The sequence below is a fragment of the Cupressus sempervirens genome, chromosome 10 (genome assembly GCF_028749045.1).
Source record: "Cupressus sempervirens isolate cs-2001-9-10 chromosome 10, ASM2874904v1, whole genome shotgun sequence".
NCBI classification, from domain to species: domain Eukaryota; kingdom Viridiplantae; phylum Streptophyta; class Pinopsida; order Cupressales; family Cupressaceae; genus Cupressus; species Cupressus sempervirens.
In genome coordinates, this window is record NC_143127.1 from 484,152,283 (window position 1) to 484,164,561 (window position 12,279).

The 12,279-nt window shown below is 37.1% G+C and overlaps 1 protein-coding gene across 1 annotated transcript in view; it reads right to left on the bottom strand.

The window, feature by feature from the left end:
- Nucleotides 1-228: 228 nt before the first annotated feature.
- The window catches only part of PDR2 (phosphate deficiency response 2), a 43,597-nt gene continuing 31,546 nt past the window's right edge, over nt 229-12,279 (bottom strand). The window contains exons 15-23 of the mRNA XM_089806958.1: nt 10,613-10,721; nt 3,938-4,066; nt 3,425-3,490; nt 3,239-3,310; nt 2,619-2,770; nt 2,318-2,429; nt 2,102-2,218; nt 1,898-1,988; nt 229-1,802 (exon numbers count right to left, since the gene is read on the bottom strand). Of these exons, the coding sequence (XP_089663084.1) occupies nt 739-1,802; nt 1,898-1,988; nt 2,102-2,218; nt 2,318-2,429; nt 2,619-2,770; nt 3,239-3,310; nt 3,425-3,490; nt 3,938-4,066; nt 10,613-10,721 (1,912 nt within the window). The 3' untranslated portion in view covers nt 229-738. The remainder of the gene's footprint in view (nt 1,803-1,897; nt 1,989-2,101; nt 2,219-2,317; nt 2,430-2,618; nt 2,771-3,238; nt 3,311-3,424; nt 3,491-3,937; nt 4,067-10,612; nt 10,722-12,279) is intronic.

The window sequence follows — 12,279 nt, forward strand, 5'->3', positions numbered from 1 at the left end:
CCATGAAAAAGAAGCAATCTGGTATCATTTCCAAAGAATGTATCACAATATTAAATAAACCATTTCAAGTTCTTTCAATCACACTCCATTAAAAATTAAACATTACTATGCTTGATAGGAGAAAAAGGGGAGCATTACATGAAAAAGAAGCAATCTGGTATCATTTCCAAAGAACGTATCACAATATTAAAAAAATCATTTCAAGTTCTGTCAAAATCTTGAATACCATTTCAGGTTCTTTCAATCATTCTCCATTAAAAATTATTAAAAATTGAACATTACTATGCTTGATAGGAGAAAAAGAGGAGCATTAAATGAAAATGAAACAGTCTGGTATCATTTCCAAAGAATGTATCACAATATTAAAAAAAATCATTTCGAGTTCTGTCAAAATCTTTCTGCCAGTGTGGCAAAGGAAATGGGCAGCATACAGTAGCTAGAAGCTTCTAGAATATATCAACTAAAGAACTATGGGACTCTCTTTCCCATTTGGACGTTTGAATAAATTGCCTACAATAATTGATCATGGTAGCAATCACTGGAAGAGAAATTCCCTCTTTGGCAACATCACCAAGTACGCTTTTCAGTTACAAAGCCGAATGCACGCTAGTTATCTGCCCGTAATTTGAAATCTCCAGAGAGCAAAATCCAAATTAATGAACATTCAAGACCAATTGACCTCAAGAACAAAGGCTCTCCTGGAGTAAACTTTTAAATGGTAAAGATGATGAGAGAAAATTAAGCAATTTTCTTCTGACTAGAAGACATTTGCCGCTGTCGCCTCTGCCATGACGGCATCCGACCAGGGAATAGCCATCGCAATGTATGCTCCCAAACAAAACAACTTATCATCATAACAAAAGCCCACAGAAGGAGCTTGCTACCAAAGGGCTGTGGTAACGGAACCAGCTTTAACCAATCATTCAAGCTTCTGAATATGTCTGAGGTAATAGCAGAGAAAAAGATAACAGCGACAGTCAGAGCATAGAGAAAGGGTTTATTTTCCCGAATACTTTGGTTGAAAGGATGGCCCATATAATTTACTGCAAACGTAGCTACCTGTATCATCATATTGGCCATGTAAGAGACCGTGTTAACCAAATTGGGATGAAATTCTGAGTCGGGCTCAACACATTCCTCTGGCATATACTTCTCAGCTTCTTTTACAGTTGAGATGAGGAAAGTCAGATGTATAGCAAACTGTCCTAGAAGTGAGAGAAAAACATAGGAACAAAATATATTTGGATGTGGACGCTGGGCAGAAAGCTTATCCAAAGGTCGGGCATGAGAAATGAACAAGAAAAATGCTGCAGTAAATATACCACTGATGGTTGCTTGCATATCACCTAGCTTAACTCCATCCAAGTACATCACACTTAATACATAAGCTGTTGCCAAGCAATTTAATCCCAATATCTTGAACATCTGCAAGGTTGTCACCAGTGTGCTTCGTCCCTGCCGAATAATATCTGTTATTGGCCTAACAGAAGCATGCTTAGCAGTGAAAGGAGAAGCCATTGATGCATCACCAAGCTTGACCATGGGAGCAGTTCTGCCATCTCCCTCATCTCCCATCTCATCCATAATCTTCTTCAGTTTCTGCTTTTGTCTCTCTGCAGAGTTAAGATGTCGATTGCTAGATGAACCGTGAGATTGAGATGCGGCAGTCAAGGCATTACCCCTTGCCAATCGATTTGTGGGCACAGAACCTGCTGATCCATCATCAATGGGGTTGACATTTAATGACTGGCCCGCTGAATCAGAAACTCCACTTTTGGACTTCCTTGACTTTGATGTTTTGGCTGTTAAAAAACAGAATCACAACCCACCCATTTAGACTACATATTGAATCAGCTTAAAACATAAAAGTAGAAGAATGCATCTCTGAAGATTTTACCTCCAGGACTCAATGGTTGTGCTGCTGAGGTAGAACTTTCAGATGATTGAGTAGGTGGGATTGCATTTAAAAGGGCTACACCAACATGAGCCTGCAAAATTTTCAGTGAACAATGCATTTCTTGTCAAAATCATTTTCTGTAATGTGCTTCCTTAAAAACTTAGATATTCCTTAAATAATAGAAAGAGATATGCCACACCATACTTGTTTGAGAGCACCAACATCATTTGTACCATCCCCACACATCAACGTCATCCTTCCCACCATCTTAAGAGTAGTCAATATAAGTTCTTTCTGCTCAGGGGCAACTCTTGCGAAAACCTGTGGTTCAGATAGATGAGATGCAATACAGTATGATAGTTGTTCAAGCAATAACTCAATCAACAAAATGTTTGCGTTAACTAATGTATAGGCTTATACCTTGACATAAGGGATGACTAATAGTAAGGCATTTGTGCGTTGTAACATCATGAAACAATCCCCACCTATGCAAAGGTCATGAGAAACTGATAGATCCTCCACTTCATTTTCCCTAGAGAAGCATGTAGCATTTGGGAGTAAGTATAGAATGCGCATAAACCATCCCTAAACTCAAAAACTAGTTTGAAACCACCTCTTCAGTATGAAACACAATTTACAGTGACAAACTACCGGTTGTCAGTTGTCTGCAACTGTTCTGAACAATAACTGCACAAAATAAAGAGGATGCCAAAAGACTTACTGGTAAGGAATTGTCACCATTTCATCAGGAGAAATCCATTCGAACCCATCATTGTTCTTCATTGGAGTTAAGATCAATGCAGGTTGTGAAATAATGTGAACTTGACCAGCAACATGACAAGCTGTCAAAGCTTGATCGCCAGTAATCATTACCTGTACAAAATTGACATCCAAGCAATCAATGTCCTCTGCTCTTTATTCAGGTTTTTGAAACAAGTACAGCAAGGTTGGGCCCAATCATGGAGATGGGCAAAACATTTCCAGAAATTTGGGGAGATAATTATTAAAAATTATTAATAACTAAATCAAACAAAAACCAGTTAATTTTTAATCGGGTAAAACATGATCTGCTAAACTTTGCAAAGATAATCCTCCCATGTATATTTTTGCCTTTCCATGGTGTTTTTAAATTAATTTACTTAAAATGTTACTTTCTCAATTTTATGCACCAAATACAGTAGATAGTCCAGTCCTGAAAATTGGGCAAAGTACCCATCCCCAGGAAGCCCAGGACAATAACCAAATCCTCGGGGATAGATCCACGTAGATTGCTCATGTCTTCAGACAGTTACAAAAGAAATTCAGCTTTTCCAAATAAAGTAAAGAGAGAGCATGAAATACCAAGTCATGTGATGATGCTTTAAGTTCCTTTAGTACATCAGCAGAGTCAGCACGAACAGGACAGTTAAAGACCTGAAGAAGAAGAATAGAAACAACTCAGGATGCGGATAAAAAGGAATTATATCCAATGGAAAAGGATCTATAATGTCGTAATTAGAAACAAGCATGCATATGAGAATTACTGACCACAAACCCTGCAAAGGTAAGCTCACTCTCAACAGTTTCTCTTTCTAGACTCCTAGCCTCGCCAACCTGCAATGTGTACATGTATATAGTTATGGTCCAGAACTCTCTAAATGAAAATAAAATTACTGGTTCCACTAAATCTGATCAAAGCCACAAATAATATAATGTTGTGCATCAATATGTATTTATTTAGGATAGCTCATCTTCTGAAGTACATGTATTCTTTGTAGTCTGAGATTGATTAGACTTGGACTTTCATATTATAAAATCAATCACCTTATACTTCCATAGATGCATATTTAGTATTTAATTTTAAGAAAAACTGTGCTACAGTTGTATACTTCTAATTCTGAGAATGTGTACCAGTAATTCAGATTAATATCATACAAATCTAGCAAGCTTCAGTTACTCAATAAACAATATATTATATAATATTGGCATGAGTGTAATCGTATCCAATATATTGAAAAGATAAGAAAAGAATCCAGAAGAACTATAATATCATCTACATACAGCCATTTCAGGAAGATGCTTGTATGCAAGGGCAAGAACTCGAGAGCCTTGGCGGGTATAATGCTTGTAAGTATCCACATATCCAGGAGGTGTAATTGATAGTCTCTCCTGAATCGTTTCAGGTGCACCCTGTAGTGAGAAGTTCGTGCAACAAGAATCTTCAGTACAAAGATGCAAATATCTAGTCATAAGAAAATTACATGCCCATATCATCTTTAGTGAACCATTCATTACAACTTAAAATAAGTTAGACTAATTGCAGTTATTCAATCTCTATCAATCAATGTCTGATCCGAAACAGATTATTGATTGCATCCAGTACACTACAATGTTGGATAAACAAAAGAAAAGAATGGAGCTGTCAATTTCACACCTAATAATCTCAAATCCAGTAAAACAACGCTAAACACACCCCAAAAACAGTCTGTTACCATGCAAATTCATTCCAAGAGGCATCTCTAATGTTCAGGATTAAGGACTCCAAAATGATTTCACATTGCAAAATTATTTTTTTGTTTCTTGTTCTAACCATAAAGTACAACATTTGGGAACAGACTGCATATAAATTTGATCTGATCCATCAACTAATTTAATCCAGTCAACCATATAATGAGGCTATACCCAAGATGATCATATGCAAAGGATCTTGTTAAAGATGATACTGTTCTTCAACAAGACGTTGCAGCACAACAATTCAACTAGAGAATATCCACAAAACAATTAAGAAGCTTTACTTATAAAAGTACTTAGAATTTCTGAAAATGCCTGGAGTGGATCGCATTCACATCATGATGAAACTTGAAATTGATATGTATTGAACTCTCTTTTTTTATTCGTGTAGTCAACTCTAATTTTGGTCTACATATGAAGGAGACCAGTAATATGTTCTCTAATTCGATAGTAAGCATGTTTTAGGCCGAATATTTTGCAAATTTGTGTCTTTTTTAACGTTAAGAAAAATTGGCATTTTGCTATTTTCAAAGTATTTCAGATTTCTGTATTTTTGCAAAAAATTGATCCCAACATATTTTTTCCCCATTGCTCTTTCTGAAGACTTTGCTGCTGAAATCGAACTATATCATATCCTACTTATCTACAAGTCAGCCTTATTGGTAGTCCTACTTTTGAGGGGTCACCCAAAATACAGCCTTACTAAGTATCATCAAACTTCCATTAATCATGTGATCCATGCCTTACTAGTATCATGACATGCATGATAAACTCCTTTATTCACTCCGGCCTTGGGTCAGCTTCTCTTTGAACAACTCAAACATTTACTAATGCTACTCTGCCAATTAAACCAGTCCATCCTCTTTCACCAATGCTTCCAGCAACATACAGAAGCATACATAATTCTTCATTCTTGTGACATCCCATAAGTTTAAAGAACACATGCACTTCACTCATTGTTTCAGGTAACTCCCAACATTCTGTAATCAAATCATTGTCCGATGCCTCCATCATCAACAGTATCCTGAGTACACAACAGACCTACTTGTCTTTTGCACAGGTAGCTGGCACTGCACAGACCTTGCAGATCCTGCAGTGAGTTCCAGATGCCTGTGGTCTCTTCTTGGCTGCAACATAATATAAGGGTATATTATGGCTATTTAGTGCCTAAAACCATGTTCTATCTATTACTTGAGAAAGATTAGTATTCTATATTATGTGTAGGTGTCATAATGGATTATGTCAAGATGTATTTACATTTCCTCATCCCCGTAGTGTGTAGTTGAGGGAAACCTTATCATTTCCTCAATCAATCTAACACCACACTATCCTGTCTGGACTCTACAGTTTGTGGTTGGAGTTGCAAGTGTAAGTCCCCTTGCCTTTTTTAATATTTTCAGAATTTCATTATATTCTGCCTTCCCATTTTTTAACCTTTTTTAACAGAATTGTGATAGAGATATCCCTGGTTTCTTTTACAGATACTTGAGACAACTAAAGCTATCACAAAGATCACCCAAACCTAAATTTTGAACTACAAGAAAGCACAATTACACTGTTGTAAACATGTGGGATTAACTTATAGCAGTTACAGAGGTGGAATTTTAAACCTAATTTCAACTACTAAATTTTGGGCATGTAACACGGGTGTTAACACTTAACAAAACCACAAACCCAAAGCCTCAGGCCATAAAACTAGCAGCACACTAACAACAGAAAAACATCAAAAGCAGCTAGTAGCCAAACCATTCAAAAAGTAACCAAAAGCAGTGGTTAGACAGCTAAAAAACCTCAGCACTACCATCATTGTATGGATAAGTACCGAAAAAAGCTGAAATCAAGAAAATCCTTTTCTAATACAGAAAACACAGCAAAACCTATAGCTAAGTAAAATGTTATTCCAGGAACTGTAGTCCAGGTAAAAGACCAGAACAAGAAGAAAAGTACGTTGAAAAGCCCCACGGTGGTGGAGGTAATAGTCATAGCCACCCTAGGGTTTAGGGTTAGAAGGGGATTTAGTTGCAGCCCAATTGGTACTGCACTTGGCTCCAGTCACCGTGAGAAACTTGAACAGATCTTGGTAATTTCCCTCATCATCACCATCCTCGCCAAGAACCTTCTGTTGTGGCAGGCACAATGAAGTCACAGAGCTGTGCATACCTGAAGGCTGTACCTTGAGATGCTCCTTATCATGTGTTCCATTTCAGTCAATTTGTATTTCAGATTCCCTACCTCGCTCTTCAAATTTGTCCTTTCCAATATGGGTACAAAATTAGGATTGGCCACGATAGTAGTTTCCACCTTCAGCATCGTGTCCCTATTAGGTCAATGGGTTCCCTTTTCATGCTGTCAGACATTAGGGTAGAACTATTAGTAGTTGATTTTTCGAGCTGCAAATAGCATCAGCTCCATTCATCACCTTCCATGGTTTTCTCTCTGCTATCCTTGTCAATTTTCTTATTCCCCTGCTCAGTGTTCTCCTCCATATCATAATCAACTAGCAATTGCCTCCACTATGTTCCTCCTCCACCTCATCGTCCTCTTCACTGTTAACATCCTGAATGCAAAGTTTGGTTTTCTTAATCAGGGAGAGGATTTTTCCCCATTTTCTGGAGTTGCCCAACTCGGGTCCTATACTTTTCAAGCCACTAGTGTCTGAGGTGGCCAGATCAGACTTATACACACCTAGATGATGAATGCCTTTCTTTTTAGTATTTACAGGCCTTGGCATTTCACTGATACTGGTTGGCTGGGGCAATAGGGGCGCAGTGCAAAACAAGGGCCTCATAGACAGCAATATGTTTGAGAGGATAGAGTGCTAAGTGAGAATGATAGAGCCTAAATGAGGCCTTGGTGCAAAGGAGTAAGTTTCCTTAATTCAATGTCTGCAGTGTTTTGCATCAAACAGAATATTCAAGGGAGTTTCTTACCCAGATGCCTTAACAATCACCCTCTTACTAATTTCTAAGGAGATACTCTGACAACAACTCTCCTATCCTCCCAGGAATTGGCAAAATAGACAGACAAACTCTCATCCTAAGTTGTCAGTTCAAATTTGAGTTCGAAATTCATTCAAAATTTCCTTGGGGTGGCTTTGAACCCGTTTTAGGTTTGTTCATACAAAAGCATATGCATAGCAAATAAGTTCATACACTAGTATGCTGATGGTAAAGCAACATGGCAAAATACAACACAAAATATATTAATGTTTTAGTCCAAATGACATTACAAAATGCCAAGATACACCGCCATATCAATGTTTCAGCTCAAAAATAATATTGTCAACATTAACAATCAGCCATCGCTGATAAAATATCGACAACCGTATTTTCATCATCTGTTGTGAAAAACTAAAAGCACAAATAGTGTCATTGGCATTGATACTAACAATGTGAGCCTCAGTAGCAACTTTAGTATCACTAGGTAGCTCTTGATCATCATCAATTGCAAGTGCATCAAGGTGAGCAATTAAACCTTTCAACTCCACACACTCTGGTTCAACATCCCAATGCATTGTCTTCCCTTTTTGTAGGTATCGTCTTTGTGTTATAAACCTCAAGTTTAAATACACATAGACCAAGTCTTTCACCTTCTTAAAATGTAGTCTATTGTGTTTTATTATGCTAATGAATGAGTATGTGGTCCAATTCCCCTTGTGGATGATAATGACCTAGCAAACTATCAAGATTTTAATTTTGAAATTAAAAAGTTAAGAGTTTTGAATTAAAAATGTAAGTATAACTAATAAATTCAATATTCATCAACAAGAATTTAGAAAATAGAATCTTAAGAGTTACAAACTTACTTTGATAGCATTTGATGGCATCGTATCATAGGTTTTGGTACATTTCTCCATGGAAGTATCACTACTTATGAGCATGAATATTGTTCTTGTCTTCAAGAGCATCAAGACCACAATCATCGGTCCATGTGAAACTCATGAATTCATCCCTCATCATAGGCCATATGTGATCAAGAATGAGTCTACGAAGGGCTTCCACGTACCCATGACCAACTTCAAGATCTCTGTATGTGGCAACTTTGGTGCTACTCTCCTTGAGGATATAATGTTCCTGAGCCTCTCCGAATTCAAAAAAATCATAGGATTCTCGCGGGAGATCACTTGAATGTCGATGTTAGGCGTACAAGAGGGCAGGAGATTGGTCGTACGCTAATAGCAAGTAACGTACGGTATGGGTAGGCAGGTCTGTACGGAATAATGGTCGTACAACAGCAGCAGGAACAATAGAGCAGACCGTACGTCAGGGGAGAAGTGCAGTACGGTGGCAATTTTATGTCTATTTTGTGATTAGAGTTTCGTACGGATGTGTAAGGGCAGTACAGTGTTGGCAGATTGAATCAATCGTACAAATATCTTGAAGTCCATACGGCATATGGGAAAGCCGTATGGTAGGCCTTAAGTGGCCGTACAGTGTTATGTAAGTCAGTATGGAGATTGTTGAGGGTGGCAATTGGCCATACGGTGGCGTACAGAGTATATGGAAGATTGCTTTGCACAATGATAATTTTATGTATTACGAATATGTGCCAAATACAACACAAAGATAGAAGATTTACCATACAGATACTAATATTTCCACAACAATAAGCCTTCAATTTGCCAGATACAATCCGAGATGAACACCATGGAATAGGGAGAGGGTTGAATCCCACCGAAACCATGCAAGCCAAATAGGGAAGGTCTTTCACTTCCAAAATGGCGAACAATGCCGAACTCCAACAGGAATCCGCAGTATAGAAAGATATAATCCAAAGCATACCTATAGACTACCTACAGTCGTGCTTAAAAACTCGTCGGGAAACCATTCCGAGGGTGTACAAAGATAGCCGACAGCAACACAAACTACAAAGACAATAAAATATGGGTTCGAGATAAATTAAATCAACCGGCCCGTTACAAAGTTTAATTAAATACATTTATTTTATGACGGGAACATTACAGAGAACCAACTTATTACAGTTACTGGAGCTCAATACAAAGGCAAGGAGGAGCAAAGGAGTGGTCATTTTGTTTTGTCTCTCCACCATAATGTTTTGGAGTTCCTTGAAGAATGTTTGTTCAAGATCTTGCTTTTTCATTTATGATTTTTTTAGTATCCTCAATCATGGGGTTCATGTCATCATATACCTCAGCCAAACAAAGCCTATCAATATCAATGTATCGTATCATGCTCAATATAGGCTCATGAATCTCAGGAGGTACTCAGCACGATCCCAGCAAGAGTCACGTAGTATCGTTTTCTTAATAGCAGCTGCCCTTATAGTACTGAATTGCCTCCATACACTCCAATTCGAACTGATTACCACTCTAGACAATGCCTCTTTGACCTTCACAAGGCATCTCAAAACACTAACCTTGGAAGACAAAATGAGTCTTGGCAACCTTTCCAAAATCAAGACAACTACAAACTAAAATTAAAAACATACAAGTTTACCAAAGTCTAAAATATATTTAAATTTTATATAGAACCACTTGCCTTCAAGACTTCCAATCTGAAGAATTGTCCTATTTTACACAAAAATGTGTTTTATGTCCCTAGGGATTTGTTGTTATCCCCAAAATGTTTCATGGCCAATTAATCAAGAAAAAACGCGTCCCCCAACTGTCGCCATTTTCAATAATCAACATGAAACTGTACGAAACGTCCCGACATTTTGGGACAGCAATCCGTATTCGAAGCACCTAGAGGACCCGCGAAATGCACCCAATCCATCCTCAAAACAGAAAAGCATCCCCAAAAATTTTGGATGATATTTGGCATTACAAATTATTTAATTATTTTTGCCAAATCCACTTCTACAAGAGGGAGGTAGTGACTCAAATGATTGTGAGCCTTTGGATATTTGCTAGCTGGAATGAGGCTTAGTTTCATGGTTATGCCTATAGCCTATTATATTTTAATGTTTTGACTCTTGAGACTTTTGGATACATGTTTGTGACATTTTGATTTGGATATTTATATTGATAGACCATGGTTTTTATGTTTGAGAATATTATCAAATCTGTTGTTGTACTACTATATTTATATTTTTTCAGATGTGTTATTTACTTGACCAAGATTAGGATCTTGATATATGATTTTAGCATTATACTACAGAAAAATTCAACCAAAAATAATCCGTGCAAAGATATTTTTCATTTCAGACATGTAAAACTGCAAACATTTGAAGGAATGAGATGTATCAGATTCATTCCCAACCAACCTTTACAAAAGCCAAAAATTCCTCCTGAACTCGTGCTACAACAGCCATTCGTTTCAAGTGAGATGCAAAATGGTGCCTTTGCATTATCTGCACAGGTTGCCCGTTGCTCCTACAAATAAGACAAGATCATTAAATTCATATATGTACATAATCAAGCAATGCTCAAGTAAAACTTACAAGAACATATTTACACACTACGAATCCAACATACAAAGCAAATAGTTCAAATGTAATAAATTCCAGCAGGAACAATTGTTTCTTCAAGATTGTTATTCTGAAGAAATTAGTTTTCTTCCTTGCAGAAGTCTGCTATCCGATATGGGGGATGAAACCAGATCCATCAAATAGTTTTTCTCTTGCAAAATGGGGAGGTTTATTTATACTGGTATACATTAAAATCACAAGCCTAAACTTCCATGGAATTTGATATTGGTATTCAGTTCATCCTTCTCTTTACCTTTTTCAGCACTTCATATTCAGTTCATTTTTCTCCTTGTTTCTGTAATGTCTCTTCATCGTAAACTCTTGTGCTTTAGTATAGCTGTTTTCCCTTAAAATTAATTATCAAGTGTCTATTTTTTTGCAGAGATTTCATGTTTTTTCATTTCAACTCCCTTCATGTTCTCTAACTTGTGTTGCATACTCCTTTATCCTACTACAAAGCAAGGATAGTGCATAGCCAAGTAGTATATTAGCAGTTAGTGTTCATCTTTTGGTAGTAGTTCATCATTCGCTGCATTCTCGCAGTCCGGAATCTCATTATTTTGCACCTCTGTTGCCTTCTTAAGCTGCACCTAAATCTTTGATTTTTATTCTCTCTAGCACAGCCTCATTAGTGTCATTTCATTCTTGCTTCTTTTTAGCACTATTTTAATCTGTTCTCATATATCTTTATCACTGGTTATTAGCTGATAGGCTATTTTTTGTGAGAATGCCCCCCATCAGTTGTAATGTCTCACGACATATTAAAAAACTAAACTCCCTGATCCCCCTACTAATCTAAAGGGAATCAATATCGAAGCACTTCTGGAGAATGCATCGTCTGGAGCAAACGCACTAGGAGAGACAAAAGTCTGTTTACAAAAAGCAACAACTGACATTGGCAAAAATAAAGTGGCAGGACTTGACATCACCATCCAGAGCCAGATCGTTGAACAACCTTTGCATTCGACCAAAGTTCACCTTACAAGAGATACTCTGAAAATCAAAATAACCCATACACAATTATGAGAAAAACAAGAGGAAGCATCGTTGCAACAACTTTCTCTCTGACGAATCAATGTATGAAACTCTTGCCTGTATCTGCCTCACATTACATAACTAATAATTTCTCGGAAGATTTCTCAGCGACTAAAACTTTTTTCTTCTACATCAACAAGGTTGAGTTGTCCTAAGGACCAAGTTAACATTTTATTTACTCAATACCTAATGGAAAGTTGGTTTTAAAGTTGTTGCTGAGAATCTATCTGTCAGGTATTAACCAAAAGTAATTTAGTATAGTAATGAGAGATATTTTCTAATTGTTTATTGATTTACCATCAATGCCTATACTAGCTAAATCCACCTAGGTGGATAAACTTATAGATTTCTTATCTTCTTGATTCTGTGAGGTATTAACCAAAAGTAATTTATTATAGTAATGAGAGATATTTTCTAATTGTTTATTG